General features: G+C 44.5%; 1 protein-coding gene across 2 annotated transcripts in view; it reads right to left on the reverse strand.

The window, feature by feature from the left end:
• EIF3M (eukaryotic translation initiation factor 3 subunit M) overlaps nt 1-19,427 on the reverse strand; it is a 195,550-nt gene that overhangs the window by 136,824 nt on the left and 39,299 nt on the right. For both annotated transcript variants that reach the window (XM_085648254.1, XM_085648253.1), the window contains exon 3: nt 6,741-6,879. In XM_085648254.1, the coding sequence (XP_085504380.1) occupies nt 6,741-6,879 (139 nt within the window). The remainder of the gene's footprint in view (nt 1-6,740; nt 6,880-19,427) is intronic.

Below are 19,427 nucleotides of genomic sequence, written 5' to 3' on the forward strand. Positions count from 1 at the left end.
TTTACGTGGAGTCACTCGTGCTCTCTCAGAGAAATGCACGAAGAATATACTAAGGGACATTTTCAATATTTATTGTACCGTAGTGATTCTTGTATAGAAGATATGTGCTACAATGATTGATAGATAGAATCAGACAAAAGTTATAACAAGTGTCAATACAGTGAATAAAACAAAAGTTCTACCAACTTGTTGAGACAGCTTATACATGCATACATACATATACAGTATTTATCACAATCTACTGTACTCCTACAACTCAAACCCTAACCTACGTGTCTAGGGTGTGAATGCATGGTCTGCCAAGAAATCTCCTTCTGGATGATCTACCCCCTTACCTGGTGGGTAAGAGTGTAGGACCCCGGCTTGGTCATGAACTAGACACCTCTCACGGAGAGGTCAGTCAGCTGCTAGGCGAAAGCTTCAGCATGTAAGGACCCCTCGAAGTCAGCAGACCGAAGCGTCTTCTCTGATTGTATTTGGAAACAAAAGGATATATATAGAAAAGGGCATCTTTGCCTCGGGCCGCTATTGTGATCAGGCAGCCTATTGTTTGTATTCAACAGATAGCTGCTTCCCCATATGGACGTATTAGCAAACACATTTGTATCACACATGTGAACGCCATTCCCATAATGCCAAGGCAATGTGATAGTGTTCTCACGAAGATCTTTGGTCTCAGCAATGCGTTTCTTAGAAACTAACCCAAGTGTCACAAATACAAATGTGTGTCAAAAGTCAATGTGACAAAGAGAAGGCAACTTTAGAAAAAAACAGTGAACAGTAAATTGGCACCATTACTAACCAGTCCTTACTCGGGCGCATGACAGTTTGTATCCCAGTTTGCTGCAGACAACTTTAGAGTTAAGTCTTTTAAATATTCAGCTGCTCCTAATCAAAAGACATCACTTACAACAGAAAGTTTCACGTTTTAAAGGCTGGTATCAGAGCATCAAGGACTTTAAATAGGCACAATATGTTAAGGTTTAAATATAAGGGTGAAGACCTTGAACTAATAATTTCTTAAGGTTTATTCATCTACATTGTTTCCATTGCTAATATGTCCTAAAACATTAATCTAAAAAGAACTGGGGACACATTGAATGGGACTCTTGGTAGTGATGCATTGTGGAAGTGGTATGTTGAGTGCTTTTGCCTTAAAAGATGGGCGTCCTTGCTGTTGATCTTTTAATCATTTTCACTGTCGGAGTGGTCACTCTTCCCTCATAAAAATCACAATCTTCCTTTATGCTTTTTTCCACGCTTGGACATTTGAGGTGGTCTCTCAGGAAAGTTCAGTATCAGAGGGGCTTCAAGTAGTCTTCGTATTTTAGCTCTATATTGGTTTATTACTTGGTTCCTCACGATTGTTGACATCAACATTTTCTAGGCATACATTCTTTTTAGTATTGGGGAAGAGACATCTCATTATGTTGAGCCTTTCAACAGCAGTTTTCTTCTTGAGGTCGGGTATCTTGAAGTGCATAAAGAAAGTGAGCATGTAGGTGGATCAGTAGACATCAACAGGGTCACGGTAGAAGTGTTCAATATCAAAATTAAGCTCCTCGTTTTTAATTTGTTTTGGAGGTTCAAGAGAAGTTAGATAGGGCACTGATGTTGATCTTTCCTTTTGCTATGAAACACAAGTAGGCGATTCTGAGAAAAGTCAAGAGTGTTCTTAACTTCCCAAGTAAGATGCCTTCACAATCCATCGGTCTATTAAACATTTTTTGCAAGAAGAAGCATTTCTTAAATGCAGGACTATCAAAAAGAAACATTGGGGTTCCAGCATTAAGAACACATCGTAACAACAATTTACAATGCAATGGTCACGGCATTGTTAATGTTTTTGGATTTCAAAATCTGGTAACGCGTACGGGGACAGAAAGCTTACCCATGCAGGTTATAAAGTATTTGATAAGCAGGAGCCTCAACCACATAATTTTCGTTACAGGATTGAAATCCGTAGCCTGCAGATATTCACAAATCTTTGGAACAAGTGCATTGAACACAAGAACAACTGAGCTGTTCTTCTTTGACTGATACCAGTGAGACAGAGATCACTACAGAAGATGCGAGAAACGCAGACATGCCAACCCTCCCAATTCAGGCGGGAGACTACCGATTTCAAGGCTAGTCTCAAATTGTGTGATCCTAGGCAAATATTTTATTGTATAGAACCACCTTTTTCTTCATTATTGCATATGTAAGCCCCTTCAAATAGACAAGTTCTAATGCTGTCATCATGGTATCATTCCACCCCGACACTTGTAATATGGCTACAGTAATAGAGGGACCTTGTGACTCCAGTTTTCCAGTTCTTTATTTAACGTACAAATCGACAAAAGGGAAGCCCAAGACTGGAAAATTGGTGTCCCGTTGCCACAGCGTCATCTCGACACCCAGCGGGGTGACCCAGTCAAGACATTTCAGTTTGTTGCTGTAACTGACGCGTTGGTCCACTTGCCCCTTAAGCATTCCATAGTATAAGCGTTCCTCGCATACCCAGCATGTCCAAGACTTACCTGTTCTGCAGCCCAGAGCGCGCGGGGAGTGAGGGAATGGGTGGGAACTCTGGCTGGTTCGGAACTGCTAATTCCTCGAAAACCTTTTGCCTTGTCTGGATCGAAGACCTTGGGGCCGAGGATTGCACCAAGTGTGTCACATGGGATGTTACAAAACGCAGGCTCAGCAGATTGACAATTGAAATGGTGATACCAAGACTCAAAACCGGGCCAATGATGACGACATTCACAGGGGGATCTTTCAATGCACAGCAAGCTCAAATACCCTACCTCTCTGCAAGCAGCTGTCTTCAGGCTAGAGCGGCGTCACGTGCAGTACTCCAGGCTTCGACGAGAAGAAAAGCCCAACCGCCGTTAGAAAGAGGCCCGAGAGAACCAGAGATTACCAATGAACATGGATAGAACTCCGAGTGATATTTCCCAAGAAATAGGTACCGCGGGCGTTCTTATGCGCAGGGTATGTATTGAGAGTGGTACAAAGCGAGGAAAATACTCAACACTGAAAATCCTAAAATGTAAAACACTGGTTACATTTAATACTTATAGAATGCTTATGGTTTAACGTCATCAATGTGAAAATCAAACACATGAATCTGTTCGGGTTAATGTGTGTATATTTGCTGCAGAGCAGGAAAGTGTTTTACCACAATTACAAGTGACTTAATTGTATTCATGACTTGCTCGCCAACCAGTTAATGGGTAGTTTCTCCATTCAAAGATGGCCCCCCGCTTACTGCAGGGGAGTGGCGGCCTCATCCTAATGATTTACAAACGCTCTCTCGCAGAAATGCTGGGCGGTGGTTTTCAGGGAATGATGAAGCCGCCCGTAGGGCTTTGGGTGGTCTAGTAAGACGCAATATAACACCCGAAAATTAGGACTTCAGTGCCTACTTGCTTTTCTGTTGGTCGGCCGGTTTGATGGAATGCTTAAACAAACGTTGGCAAAGGAAACAGGTCTCGCATAGAGTGGGTGACCCGTCTTTCTCCGAGGTCAAGCAGAAATGCCTCGGAGAAACGCAGCGGCATTTTCAGATTCGGGGGCGTGTTTTTCTTTCTCTCCTCTTGCCATTGGCTGGAATGTTTACATTCCAGGGGAGAGAAAGAAAGTAAAAAACACGCACCCGAATCCGAAAAAGATTGGGCTTAAACGGACAGACGCCCCTCTCCTCCAAAGGCTGGCCTCTGTTTAGGAAGCCAGCCAATGGAGAAGAGGGGCGGGTTCAAGCCCCGTACTAAAAAACAATAAATCTCACGAGCGAGACAGCGCAAGCGCAGCCTTCGCTAGCCGAGACCTAAAAAGTGAAGAACCCTTGACAGTAAAATAGAAACATTGGATAGAATTCTAAAAAAAATGACTAAACCAAACAGGAATTTTATGGTCTGGAGCATTCCTGTTTCAGGAAAACACATCCTCCTACCTGTAGGTAGGCAACTACCCACCTGCTCTAACAGGGGACTTTACCAAAACACTTTTTTTTCATCTTAATACAATAGTCAGTCTTAAATTAACAACGTTCTATTTCAGAAACAAAAGCTGGTCAATTAGTCCCGGACTCGTTCCTTGACGATTTCTGAATAAAGTAGATAAAGCAGAGTGGCGAATACCAATTTAGGTGCCCAAGGAGTGCTTAAAGCCAAGAGCAAAACAAAAACAATCATCACCTTTCCGATCGGATCACTCGAGCATCAAACCTTTTAAAAACACTATTACACATGGTATACAAATTATAATCTCCGTCAGCTTCCTCAGTTATTTAGTTTTCAACACAGCAACTGTGAAAATTACACCCAATTCACTGTATCAAGATTAGGCTAAAAAGATAACATGCATGCTGAAAAATTTCTAAATCCGACAACCTCCCTACAAAAACTGACTGTACTGAAACAATGCCAACCCTAATTTGCTTCACACTGAATTACATTATTGTTGTATTTGCAGACTGCCACTCAATCGTCTCCCCTCTAGATTCAAGTTAGACAAATTATTGATAACATTACCCCCAGTTGTTGTATTTATTTGTTTTCTGTTTAGGGAAAGGTATTTCTCAACTACCAAGAAAACTAGTATTGTGAAGAATCTTCTGGAAATAACTTCTTTTGATCCACAAGACCTCAATACTTTTTGGTCAATTTCCCTCCTGCCATTCTTTGAAGTCACTTTAAAAACTGCCTTAAAACATTTCTATCAAGTTGTGGATTAAATCTTCTGGATGCCATCCAAACTGAATTCAGGCCATGGCATTGTACTGGATTAGTGGTCCTCCTAGTTCTACTGCCTGGTTCTGCTCCTAGCTATTTCAGTGGCCTTCGCATCATAGATCTTTCTATTAACTAAAGCAGGAATAGGTAGCTAAGTAATAAATGGATTACATCATTTGTCTTCGACCGTCAGCAGGGCAGTTCTGCACCACATTCTCAATCCACCGCCCCCCAAAAATATCTAAATTGTGGTGTCCCAAATGGATGGATTTGATCTCTACTGCAGGTTAACATATGTGCTACGCTTGGCTGTCATTCTCCAACCCCTAGGGACCCACTTGTACATTGAGGCAGAGGACATTCAAATCATATTTTACCTGTTCATCCAAGTTAGAATGTGCATCCGAAACAAACAACTAGGACTTTGACTGAATGGCTCACTGTGACAGTCTGGTTAAAGGTAAACCCAACCAAAACTCACCCTGAGAAAAATTCTCCTTCCATACTTATGGCATGTTGGCACAAATATATGCCATCCCAACTAAGAAAGTACACAACCTAGGCACTTGTCTAGACACCAATATATCTCTTGAAGTACAGGTAGCACGAGTGTCTAACATATGGTCTTGGCAACTTGAAATCTTTGGGAAACTGCAGCTGTACATCGATAACAGCTGGCATATACTGTTAAATAAATGCCATCTGCCAATATAGACTGAACAATACCAACACCATTTATTTAATGGATACGGAAACATTTTTCCACCTGCTACAACTTGTTCAAAACCACGCCAGCAATTTAATTTCTGCATCTCAGGATATCATGCATCTTAAGAACTCGCACTGGTTATCTCTTCACTTCTGAGCTCACGTTAAAGCCCTCGCCGTAGCACATAAAATCTTTACACCATTACATCTTTTCTGACATCCAAATTTCTACTCTATCAGCCAAACAAGGTCTTAGGCTCTGCCAATCAGTTACTTTAAAATGTCTAATGGACAAAAACACTTTAGGAGACAGATCCTTCTCATTTGCAGCAGCTGAACTGTGGAACTTGCCCCCAGCTGCCATTCAGGCAGAACACATTGGACCTAAGTGCAGAAAAGCCATCACACCTGCCTTTTAACCAGTAACTATGGTTTGTCTTTTAGGCCTGTTGTACTATTTCCTTATACCCAAGAAGGGGAGAGGTAGTACACACTATTCATAAATATAACAAAACTAAGAAATACATACCTCATGTGTCCTTTGGGTTAGGCAGGTAAGCAAGCCTAAAAGGCACAGCACAGTTATTTTCAAGTAGGAGGCTGTTCTGCCAATCAGCACATGCCCTTTCATTGGGTTTGAAAGATTACTCCAGTTTAAAGTAAATCCCAGCTGTAGCTCATTTTCAGGTTTAACTGGATTTCTTGAGAATAGAAAGCTTCATATAGAATTGCAGCATATACCAACATATTTTTCTTGAAAAAGTACTTCAGGATCACGCACAGATGTGGACATATTCAATGTGCATCAACATCAGTTAAGATTTCACAATGGAGAAGCACTGCTTTCCAACTTTATCCAATTATTATATCCGATTAATTCAATTAAGCAGATTCATTGTGGATCCTACTTTATTAGGATAATTAAAATGTACAGTGGACACCCCTTAGTCAAACACCATCTCTACATCCCATGCTTAATTTGTTTTTCTGGCTCTAATCCTGGGCCTTCTCCCTCACTTTCCCTTTTCAATTGTCCTCATTTTTCAATATCTCAAATGAGTTCAGGAACTAACAGCTATTGTGACCAAATTTTAAACTAAACATTTTGGATAGTGGAACACCGTAGCCACATATGGTAAATGTTCAAAAAATTTAGCTGTCTTGCTTACATGAAAAGTACATCTTGCATATTATGACAGCTATGGATACAATTACAGTGCAAAACACAAGCTTCAATTTAGGGTGTACACGAGATTGTTAAACACAGTCAGAAAGTATTTAAGGAAGTCCACTCTACGAAATATCACTTACATTTGCAGTCTGAGAGATGGACGCTCACCCTCTCGAAACTTTGCCAACTTTTCACATAAGCTTTCGATCAAAGCTTCTTGCTTATCAGGTTCCAGGATGAGAAGCAGAGAAACAATGCTGTTCATTACACTTTCAACATCTACGTGAAATTGGATGAAAATGAAGACCACACAATTATAATTAAGGTGCTCTGCAAGAGAAGTGCTTCATAGTCCTGACGAAAATTATGATTCACTGTATTCAGAGAAAGTCTTTAAAAAGCATTTCTAAATTGCAATGCCATTGGTTTTCCCACTTGAAAAGCAGGTACGAAGGTAACAATTCACATGTGATCAAAGGAAATGTCTGTGAAAGACACATGGGGTCCAATACGATGCTACTTAGACACTTATGCTGATACAGTCAGCAGCACAAAGGAGGGATGAGACGAAGGGCAGTGACTTGAAAGACAAGGCTTTAATACAAACAAAGAGATGTTAACTAGCTGCCTTTTGTATGTTTGAAATGCCCTATTACCTCTAACCAGCTGACTGGTGGACCAAATATGTGTGAAACTACAACTTGAATTTACCATTATATTGATACCACTTGCGAAAAGCACCAATAATCTTTGAACAATGTAAATATTCTGTGCACTCAATGTTGGACAGATTTATGTCTGTATTTATCTACTATTTTAACCCCTTCTATGCTGATGACAGAACGGTTCCGTCATGAGCCACGGTGGGTGTGTGCTCATGATGGAACCATTCAGTTAGGGCACCCACCCATGGGGGGACGCGATGGTGCTCCCCCCATGGGGAGCCCATCTACACCCCTCATATAGGGATGGCAGCCACTCCCGACCCCCCCACTTGGCAATCCTAGGACGTCAGCATCATTTGCTTCAGCCGTCGGGTGAAGCAGGTAGAGGTTTCCTGCTCAGGAGGAGGGGCGGGGTGTCCTACGTGCATCGAGGCAGAGGGTTGCTTTCAATGGGGGTAATTGAATTGTATCTATTTTCTACAGAAGATCTTTGTCCCCGAGCCTGCAGTCTTTGTTGAAACCGGAGAATCCCCATTGAAATCAACAGGGCACCCGACTCCAAACCAGCTCCTTGCACTCAGCAGCCGCTGCGGGTGCACTTTGGGTGCTAACTCGGATCCCCCTTTGCCCAGAGCCCAACACCAGGAGCTTTGCTCCCACAACCCAGTGGCCTGCTCGTAAGCAGCCATCAATCGGAGGCCCCCTATCCCCCATTGGGTAACATTGGGCCTCAGCACTCTGCACCCGGCCGCCCCAGTTCAGCTTAGGGTGCTTTGAGAGTGCATCCTCGACCCTGGGGGAACCCTGGTTCTAACCCCAGAATACCAACTACCACAAACTTGTACTTACCTGTAAACCGATAACTCAATTTCCTTCCATAGGATTGCATTGACTGCTTATCTTGAAAATTGTTCTAAGCGTAGAGTTGATTTGTATGGAAACCTGAAAAATTTCAATTGTGCAAAACTGATTTTACTTACCTTTTCTCTAGGCAATATCCCAGTGTGATATCTAGGTATATCACACAGAGTAGAAAAAGTAACTTAAAAAGAAATCTAAAAGGTAACACAAAAGTAATCAGTACAGTAATTTCAATATCTTGACTTACCTGTATTTCAAGTAACTGCATTTGAACTTGCATTCACTTGTAAACATTGCATAATATTTTTTAAAGCATTTATTTCACTTACCTGTGCTAGGCTTGGCTTGGTTCTAGAAATAAAATAACGTAATATTTTTACACAAACAAAATTGGTCTGAGTTCAGTCTTTTGAGTGTATGACATCACTTGCTGATTAAGTGTGTACTACAAATGCTTAACACTACTTAACAGTACTTACTTTAACTCAAAAATCGAGACCATCCTACGCTCACTCCCTCAACCAACTGCAGTAGCAGAGCCAATTGCTCAGCAAAAGGTAGGAGCCGCTGAGCTGGACTCTTTTGGCCCCGTGACTACGGAGGAAGTGCTGAGTGTGCTCGGGAAATTGAAGAGTGGTTCTCCCAAAGACCCTGTCCCGATGCGATATCTTAAACAAGTCGCGTCGACAATTGCAGCCCCAGTGACCGAGTTGATCAACCTGTCGCTTTCACAGGGGGTGGTGCCACCTGGATGGAAAGAAGCAGTTGTAAAAGCTCTTTTGAAGAAGCCGAGCCTTGATCCCACTGACTTGGCTAACTTTCGGCCGATTTCCCTGCTCCCTGGGATGAGTAAGGTGGCTGAAAGGCTGGTTAACCACCAACTTTCGAACTTCCTGGAGTCCAATGGCCGGCTACGGGACTCCCAGACAGGATTCAGGCCTGGACAGGGTACAGACACCGCCCTTCTGGCCGTGGTGGAGGAGGCCAGATGCATTCTGGATTCAGGGGGGTCAGTGGCAGTGATCCTCCTGGACCTGAGTGCGGCCTTTGATACCGTGAATCATCAGGTATTACTCCAGCGACTGGAAGGGCTGGGTGTCACAGGGAAGGCTCTGGGATGGCTGGCCTCCTTTTTAGGTGGACGGTCATTTGAAGTTTGGGAAGGAAACGAGAAGTCCCCCCCTTTCGCCCTCCAGTGGGGGGTTCCTCAGGGCTCATCACTGAGCCCTACACTATTTAATGCATATATGGCCCCCCTGGAGGACGTGGTGTCTCCGTTCGGCTTCAACATCATTAGCTATGCGGACGACACGCAGCTGGTGGTGGGGCTCTCTCAGGTAGAAAAACACCCAGCGGCGCTCCATTCCTGCCTGGAGGCAGTTTTCGGGTGGATGTGTCACTCATCCCTGAAACTGAATGGCTCTAAGACCGAGCTCATGATCTTAGGCCAGTCTTCCTTCTCCCTTTCTCCCAGCTGCTGGCCTGACTGCATGGGAGCTCCTCCCAGCCCAAAGAAGGAGATTAAGAGCCTGGGAGTGTGGCTGGAGCAAGACCTGACGTTTAGCACACACGCCAAAAAGACCGCGGGCGTCTGCTTTGGTATGCTCCGGTCAGCCCGTAAGATTCTGTCACTCCTCCCTGAGACCTCTCGCAAGTTGCTTATACAGGGGCTCATTATCTCCAGGCTGGATTACAGCAATGCTCTCTTCTTGGGCGCCCCGGAATCTACGTTCAAGAAGTTGCAGCAGGTGCAAAATGCAGCAGCTAGACTGCTAACTAATGTCCCCAGAAGGCAGTCTGCTAAACCAGCATTGAGGGCACTGCATTGGCTCCCGATACGGGAAAGAGTAACCTTCAAGGCTCTCTGCATGGCGCAGAAGAGTCTGCAGGGGAAGGGCCCAGCGATCTTGAGAAATATGATCCAACCTTACAAAGCAGCAAGGGCTCTTCGCTCTGATCATAAATTTCTTCTCCAGTCTTATAGAGTAAGACGAGCCCGCACTGGTGGGAGACGGTTTTCAGTGAATACGGCCTCTGCCTGGAACTCCCTGCCACTCAGACTCCGGGCAGAAACCGATACTCTGCGTTTTCGTAAACTTTTAAAAACTCACCTGTTTCCGGTTTGAGATGATGTGCGCTGGGCGATGCTCCGGTCTACTGACAGCGCTGGGATGCCCAAGGGTAACCGTGCGCGGTACAAAACTCCAAATAATAATAATAATAATACCCTCTGATAAAGCCTTACTGTTTGCCCACACTAGAGTGTAAGGTGCCATCTACTTTTACCTCTGCCTACCTTTGGGGTTCCACTGAACTATGCACACTATACCTCATTCTGGTATAGTATATACAGAGCCAGCTTCCAACAAAGTCACACTATTACTTATTTTGCATAGTGTTTGTTGTTGTTGACTTGTTTGTGAAGTCTCATTTCTTAGCAAGGATTATGGCTAGCCGCAGGATTACTGCTCAGCAGGTTGTTGGTATGCTTTTTTTAGTCTTCCTCTGACCATGGTTCAGAGACTGACTCTGCATCTCAGGCAGAGGAGGGAGTGGAAGATTCTGGCAGTGAATTTACTGTCCGAGAGGAAACATCGGATGATGAAGCCACTCTTAGTGCAGATGAGGTGCCTGTTTCAGAGAAGGACACTGATGTGCCGATCGTGCAGCAAGAGACATCTGGACTGCAGGCTGGGCCTGCAAGGCTTCACATTAGAAGCGCGGACCTCTGGGTTGTTCCAGTTATGCAGCAGTAGCATTGCCTGACTTCACTGGTGTCCCAGGGTGTAGAGTGGATATTGAAAACCTTCTGCCTATAATGTTTTTCTGTTGCTTATGGGCGATTTATTTTTGGCAGGGATTGTTGAGCAGACTAATTTGTATGCTGACCAGTATTTGAGGGAAAACAGTGTCAGACTTAGGCCCCACTCTAGAGATACCCGGTGGACTCTCACTAATCTGGAAGAGTTTAAGAAGTTTGACATTTTTGATAGGCTTCATAAGGAAGCCATCAATGTCTTCATATTGGTCTACTAGTCCCTTGATGGCAACGGCTATATTTCCGGCAATCATTAGTCGTGATCGGCATTTGCCTCTGCTTCGGATGCTGCATTCTGTGGATAATGGTTTAGCTTTGCCACAAGATCACCCTCATTGTGACCGGATTTTAAGATTTGGCCTGTCATTGATCACTTTGAAGATCGATTTTCTGAGATCTATGCTCCAGGGGAAAAAAAAACACCTGTGGATGAGTCTTTTGGTCTTGTTCAAGGGCCGCTTGGTTTTTAGGGAGTACATTCCTAGCAAGAAGGCACGCATGGAATTAAGATGTATATTCTGTGTGACAGTAGGACTGGATATGTCTCTAATTTCAGGGTGTACACTGGTAGGCATTCCAGGATTGACCTCCCTGGTTGTCCGTCCACTTTCGGAGTGAGTGAGAAAATTGCGTGGGAACTTGAGAGGACTTTTGAAAAAGGTCAACATTTATATGTAGATAACGTCTACACTGGTGTGCAGTTTTCGGGGAATTGGCCAAAGTGGACACTGTTGCTTGCGGCACAATCCGCTCCAACTGTAAAGGTTTTCCAAAATAACTTGTTTGTCAAAAGCTTAAGTGGGGACAGTGCAGTGTTATGTTTGCAGCAGGAGAGATGTCTACATGCGGACTACCATCCATGATGAAAGCACTTCACCAGTGACTGTTTGGGGTCCGGTTGTATTTTAGACTATAACAGGCACATGGGTGGTGTGATAGAGTAAAATCAGAGGTTGCAGTGGATTCTGGGTAGGAAAACATTTGGGGATCCACACAAGCCACACTTCCCTGGACTTCCTCGGCTGTATAGTTTTCAGAAATGTCTGGGTTAGGTAGGTTTCCCTAGATGGCCGGCAAACCCGGGACCAAAAACGCAGGTGAACCCCCCCCCCCCCCCCCCCACTCGCAAAACCAAGTCGTTTTGTAATAGGTAATTTTGATGCCTCGATCTGCCTTCTGGGAGAGGGGGGGGGGGGGGGGGGGGGGGACTTTTTTGGTTGTGGGGGCATCAACACCCATCTAGGGCAGCCCACACCCCAACGTATACAAATAAAATACAAATCCCTGGTGCCTAGTGTGCTTTCTGCCCCCCGCATCCCCCACTCCGAGGAGGCAGAAAGACTCTGCAATTTGGGGTGGGGGGGGGGCATTGGCATGGCCATCTCGGGCAGCTCCCATCCCTAAATATGCCCTAAAACAAAATCTTTGGTGCCTAGTGTGCTTTCTGCCCTATTGCCCCCATCTGTCTCCCAGAGGGGGGCATTAAGATTGAATAGGCCTAAAATAATGGGGGGAGCAAAAGCCCTTGCCCAAAGGGCCGCTCCCTCCTCCCTGGTGCCTAGTGGGTCGATCCACACAAACAGCCAGCAAAAATGTCAGCCAAAGGTCAGTACACGCAGACCGTCAGCCAAACTCCAGTTCACACACACTGTTTTCTAGTGCTTTTCGGGCCTCTGCTTGGGGGTAGATGAGAGGCTGAGGTAAGCCCCCTGAGCACCGAGGCAGTGAAACTGAAACGGAGTTTCAGTTTCTCCGAAATGAAATCAGCGTACTGTGTGCACCGATCATCATTTTGTAGAAACTATGAGAACAACCTCGGGAGCTGGTAAGCTTTTCCCTAGCTCTCAAGGGTGTTTTGACAGGAAGGAAATCCCTCTGGTGCCTGCACCAGAGGGATATCCTGTGCCATGTGCACGGACAGCCAGGAGCCGTCCAATGCACATGAACATTGGTGCGTCCGACAGCTCCCAGCCGTCCAACACACCAAAGGGGTTAAAACTCGTGCAGGGTAAGAGAGTTAAGGGGTGGGTGTGAAAAAGAAGCGTTTTCCGTCTTAAGTTCCCATAAGAAATTTTGCCTGCATCTACAGCCCGAACTGCCATATCCGGAGGTGTGAAAAACACAAGTATTATAACAGGAAAAAAATGCAGAAAAAAGGATGTTATTCGCGGGTCAAAAAGAGATTGCGATAATGCAAGCAGCGATTTTAGAAGTGAATTAGTCCAGTATTTTGAGAAAAACCACAAGTCATATGAGATAGGGATGTGTGCAGTGAGGCGGAGTTGTTGGCAGGGAGTTGAGGAGTGGGCCAGGCCCTGTGCCCAATCCCCACTGTGGTGGTGAAGGAACGGAAAGCAGAGGTTGCGCTCAACCACAGCCACTGCGCACAGCCAAAGTCTATGCACTGCAGAGGTTGGCTGCTAGCGGCTGGGCACAGGGCTTGGACAGAGATTAGGCCTTGTGCCCAACCCCCTATGTGCATAGCGCAGTCTGGGGTTGTAAATTAAGGACATCACTGAAAATAAAAATGTAAAAAGAAAATTCAAGGAAATCAAAATGTGGTATAATACTCATTGGTTACAGTTACCAACAACCAACGCATGCTATAATGTCCACCAACCGCCATGCTCAAAATACTAATTTGCGTAAGGTACAAAAACAAATAATAAAAAAGGGAACCAGAGAACAATATGACGGATGAGTTCTGGTCAGGGCCACTGGAATTATGTGATTGTGCTGCTGGAGCGATTTTTGCAAGACTATAGATTTGCAGGATTTGCCACATAATCCATCATCTGCTGCATAATGTAGAGTTCAACAAAAAAAAATTCTAGTTCAAATAGTTCAAAAGTTACGAGCAATGCAGTGGCTCGTGTTGCCATGCATTGGAAGACCGTTTGCAAAGGTTGACTGGTCACGTTTCTGTTGCTTATTGCTATATTTTAACACCTAAAATAATGATAATTTGAAATATTAGAACCGAAATAAAGGCAAGGAGACACTGCGGATCAAATATTGTGGTATACCTTTTTAACACCCTTCAAAATAACAGGAGTGAGAAGGAAAACCTTTTCACTTCTCTGGTCTGCATGTCGTAACTGGGTTGCAAAGAATAGGACCTTCTGTAGATCCATATTTGAAAGAAGACTATACAAGTCTCATTTGCTGCTGTATGATCCTGCAATGAGGCACTATTTGCACTTTTTTGTAGAAAACAGGAACCAAGCACGAGTTACCTTCCCCCTCTCCATAAGAAACCATAATTTAAACAAGCAATGTAAAATGCATTAGGTTTTGCCTATGTGATTAATAATAGGCTGTTTTTTGTTGCAAGTTGTAGCTTGCGGAGTAGTTGTAAGTTACATAAAGCCTTTTAAAGTCTTATGACTTGTTAATGTACAAAAAGGCAATGTATTGTGCTGTTACTAGAGGTATAGTGTGGGTGAGTAACAGCAATTTTGAAATATGAAATGAAAGTGGGAATTAGAATTTTTTGATTAAATAGCAATATTATGGGTTTAGAGGATTTCTGACAACAGTTGGACCCGGTGCCCCTGCACCTGCTGAACTATTGAAACGATGACCCTAGCACTTGCTAGATAACTGCACTTGTGACTGCCTGTTTAGAAATATTTGGTGTTTAGTGGAGTTTGGACAACTGTTAGGCCCGGTCCCACTACACCTGCTGCGCCATTGAAATCTTGACCCTGTTGTCCGCAAGCTAACTGCACTTGAGACTGCCCGTTTAGTTTCACATTTTAGCAATAAACTGGGTTTAGTAGGGGCCCTAGAGCTTTTGGCCCCAGTGCCACTGCACCTGCTGCACCATTCAAATCAAGTCCCTATTAACTGCAAGGTAACAGTAATTGTGACTGCCTGTTTAGTAGCAAAATATTGCAATATTTGGTGTTTAGAGGGGTTCATAGAGCTTTGGGCCCCGGTATCACTGCATCAGCTGCACCATTGAAATCATTACCCTGGTGCCTGCAAGGTAGCGGCACTTGTGACTGCTTATTTAGTATTTAAATATAGCAACATTTGGTGTTTAGTATGTAATTCTTTATTGCTTAACAAAAATCATAACAAATAAAAAACATTCTGTAAAGAACAGTTCCTAGGTCGTTTAAAAAAATTGATTAACAGGTCCATTTTCATTTATTCAATTCGCCAATTAACATACAACTGTACACCAAAAAATAGTTTTCAATGATTACATGCTGTACTGGAACATTGATACCACATATACACATCTTTTATCGCAGTCGGTCGTGGATCATAGAAAAGGTAATATATATCAAGTAGTTCCCAAGGATATATAATAAAAACTGTAAACATTATGTGCCATTATACAATTGAACTATAAAGTGCCTAAGTGCTTTTACACGGTCGATAGTGTCTATTCACACAAGTAGCTAATAAAATTGTTAATCATAGCCCGTAATATAAGCCATAAAACATTACTAAAAGCTGTAAACATTATATACCATCATGCAAAAGAACAATAAAGTGCCTTTGTGCTTTCACATCATCTTTGGAACTTGATTATAGAAGTTAGCAAATCAATCATTGGTTCGGATTTGCATCAGTCAAAGTGCAGGTGCTAAAAACAACCTTATATGATCAGATTCTTTAACATTTCCCATATTTAGGTTTACAGGAGTTCTGACAACGTTTGTGCCTGGGCCAATGCACCTGCTGCACCATTCAAATCATAACCCTGCTGTCTGGAAGGTAACTGCACTTGCGACTGCTTAGTAGTGAAAAAAAGCAATATTAGGTGTTTAGTGGGGTCTAGGAAAGTAGGATCTGCTTCTTATGGTTACCCCCACTTTTTGCTTGATGTGATACTGTTTTTGACAAGTCTGACTGGTTCCTGCAAATGAGGCCCCCAGTCTATCTGCTTTCTCCTAAAACTGTTGTGTATGTACTTCGGTACACCCCAGATTGGATATTGGGGTACTCTTGTCAGTCCCTAGTATATGGTACCCATGTACCCAGGGCATAGGTACCCCAGAGGTCTCCCATGGGCTGCAGCATGTGTTATGCCACCCATGAGAGGCCATTCAAAATGGACCTACAGGCCTGCCATTGCAGCCTGTGTAAGTTGGTGCATGTACCACTTACGAAAGATATAGTTTCCCTATATCTAAGTGTCACTGCACTTAAAACCTATAATTCACACCTATACCAGGCCTTTACCGTCCTGATGGCAGGGTGCCTGGTTCTAAGTAAGAGGGTGCCCCTGTCATGAGTAGGACACCCCTGCAGCCTACGGAGTCAATTCTCCTGGGTTGTCAGTGAAGCAGCCATATACTAATACAGAGAGGCATTACGTGACCTCGCGATGACCATCTCGGGAAAGCCCTCAGTTAGGCTCTCAGTACCAGATTTCTAGTCCCGGACAGCACAAAATGGTTCCTACCGACCAGAGACAATTTCTGCCCTCCTGCTGCTGAACCAAGCTCGAGCAGGGGAAGGCAAAACAATAGGCATCCTGTCACAGGGAGGTGTGACCACCTCCCAGACAGGATTTAGTATTAGGGTTTGGTGGGTGCGCTTGCCAGCACCTGAAAGTCTGCATGAGGGGCACATTTGGTGCCCTGTTCATAGTCCAGTTCAAAGCAGTCTTCGGAGCGGTTGGCTCCCGCTCTGGCACAAAACTGGACAAAGGACATGGGAGTAACCTCCCCCCGTCCAGATCCTCCCTTGGGAGGGTCCACTGAATCTTCCCAACCCTCTCCTTAGGGTACTTAAGGGTTTACCTGGGTGTGGGTCCCTAGATTCGTCGTGGACAAGTTTCACTGCAATTCTACCGTCTGGGCACTCTGGGCTGCGCTGGACTTAGTACGAGCCTTACTGTGTCTCCCTCTCAGTCTGCTGCCTCGTCTGTGACCGTGCACCGTACAGGATCTGTGCAGGACCTGTGGAGCATCCAAGACACTTCAAGATAATCTCCCTTGAAGCGAAGGGGTCACTTCCCTGCATTTGCAGGACCTCAACACTGCTGACCGTTCTGCTGAACCTGAGGTCCTGCGGACTCCGAAGGGTTCAACAACACAGGTGGTGGTTATCTACGTCTCCCGAGGCCAGAGCTACCCTCTCACCAAATCTGTGGTCAGAATCCCTCAAGGGGGCTGCATTAACTGAACCCCTGTGCACTGCGTACTTCTGCAAGTGCATGTGCTTGTTGGCAACCCTGCGACAAGTGCACTGGGCTCCAAGTAGTCCCAACCTCCAGCAACTTCTTTACCAAGATCTTCAGCCACATCGCCTCATGGGCACTGTAGCCTGCACCTTTTGGTAAGCTGCTCGATGTCTGGTCGCGATCCCTGTCCCTCCGGCCTGTGGGTCATCTTAGTTTTCCTTGGGTTCCCCTGATTGCTCAGGGCCTGCCCTGACTCCCCTGCTTGTGGTGGGTCTCCGGGACCTTGCTGGTCCCAACGTGCACCTTCTTGATTTCCTGTGTGGGTGCATTTGCCAAGGCTTGTTGGCGATCCCGACGGCCACTGACCCAGTCAGCACTAGACATCCTTTGTGGGACAGCTCGCATCAGAGTCTTGGTCGTCCTCAGCATCGCCTGGCCCTCGCAGCTGCAGAGTCAAGGTCACAGTCATCGTTCCTGAAGAACCCGACATCGGAGGGCATCCCTCTTCCAAATCTCCTTGTCACTCCAGAGTGACATGGACACTGTCCTCTCTGCTTTCAGGTACTCATCTTCCAGAATCCACGTTTCGATTCCTCCAGACACTTTCTCCTCTTCTAGCAGCGGCACTTTTCTGAAATCCTCCATTGGGTTCGACAGCGGTTTCTGACGCCACTTCACACCTATGCACCCGGCTTACCTGGGATAGGTAACTTGGGTACCATGATAGCCACGGGTGGGGTTGCTCTCCAACCATTCTGTCGTCAACAGGGTTTATTCAGGGTCCACGGGGAAGGGTCCCTAATCTTTCAAAATCCAACCGCAACTTGCACAGTACGGAGCACGCGGTAGTGTTCTCACATTGCACACACACTCCATGGGGTCCCCATCTACTTACCTTGGGTGGTTCTGTGTTCCCCAGCAATTCTACGTTCTCTTGACACTGTCCTAACTCGAACCGTGGTTCTTATACCACTTTCTAACTATATGGTTTGGTCCCCCCCAGCTACTGTTTATTAATGTTATTTACTGTGATTTCTTTGCTTAAGTATTGAGTGCTTTGTGCCGATCTCCGTGTAGGAGATAGTGTAACATACTTGAGTGTTCTATAATAAATACATATTTATATACATACTTTGTGTGGTTCCTTTTCATTTAATCTATACTGTAAGGTTGCATTCTGGTAAAACAGGCTGCTTTACACTCCTTCAAGACTAAGCCTGAAGGCTGCTCTCCACAGCTATCACTTGGATAGCTTTTTAAGGTTGCCTGAGACCTCTTAATTCACCAAAAGTGTTGTCTGGACTGGTGCAAGGCTCCCACTTACATTAGTGGACATCATATACCAGGCTTACATTAGTGGACATCATATACCAGGCCAGCTTCTCACATGGGGTGCCTAGACCTTTTGGTGCTGGTGATACTGCACCTGCTGCGCCATTCAAATCATGACCCTATTGCCTGCTAGATAAATGTATTGTGATTGTCTGGTTTAGGAGCAAAATGTAAAAATAATCTGGGTTTAGTGGGATGCCTAGAGCTTGTGGGTCCAGTGCCACTGCACATGCTGCACCATTCAAATAATGACCCTGTTGCCTACAAAGTAACTGCACTCGTGACTGCCTCTTTAGTTGTAAAATATAGCAATACTAGGTGTTTAGAGGAGTTCTGACAACTTTTGGGCCCGGTGCTACAGCACCTGCTTCACAATTCAAATCATGACCCGGTTGTCTGCAAAGTAACTGCACCTGTTTAGTAGCAAAATATAGCATAGCTCTTGTTTAATTAACTTTATTTTTAAAGTGCAATGTTTATTCCAACATTGCAAATTTGATCATAATGACCAAATAGATTAAGTTGAAAAAAATCACTCCGATAATGCCTGCAAAGACAGGTACTGAGGTATAAATAGGAACTGGAAGAAACATTCTAAGGCTAAAGCATCTGCTTTACACAAGTAATAAAAAGCAAACATTCCAGCATACCGTTAGATGCGGTCTGCCTTTTCTGAGAGAAGAGATCTTATCATGACACTGAATGGGGCTTAAACAGTGTGAACTGCTTTAGTAGAAGAATCGTAAATGTGTACATTCAGGGGAAGTTAAAAAAAAAAAAGTTCCACACAAAAGCAAATGAATACAGTAATTCGGCATTGGGAACTGAGAAGAGCCCCCTTTTAAGATAGATTAAATAAAAGATTTCATCACTGTGCAGGCGAAAACTAAAAACTATATAAAATACCAATGCAGCTGTAGAGTTACGGCACATTGACCAGTTGTTGAGAGAAGATGCTGACAGTCTACATCCTAACTGCTGACCCGATTACAGCATTAGGGTATGC

The sequence above is a fragment of the Triturus cristatus genome, chromosome 3_2 (assembly GCF_964204655.1).
Source record: "Triturus cristatus chromosome 3_2, aTriCri1.1, whole genome shotgun sequence".
Lineage (NCBI taxonomy): Eukaryota > Metazoa > Chordata > Amphibia > Caudata > Salamandridae > Triturus > Triturus cristatus.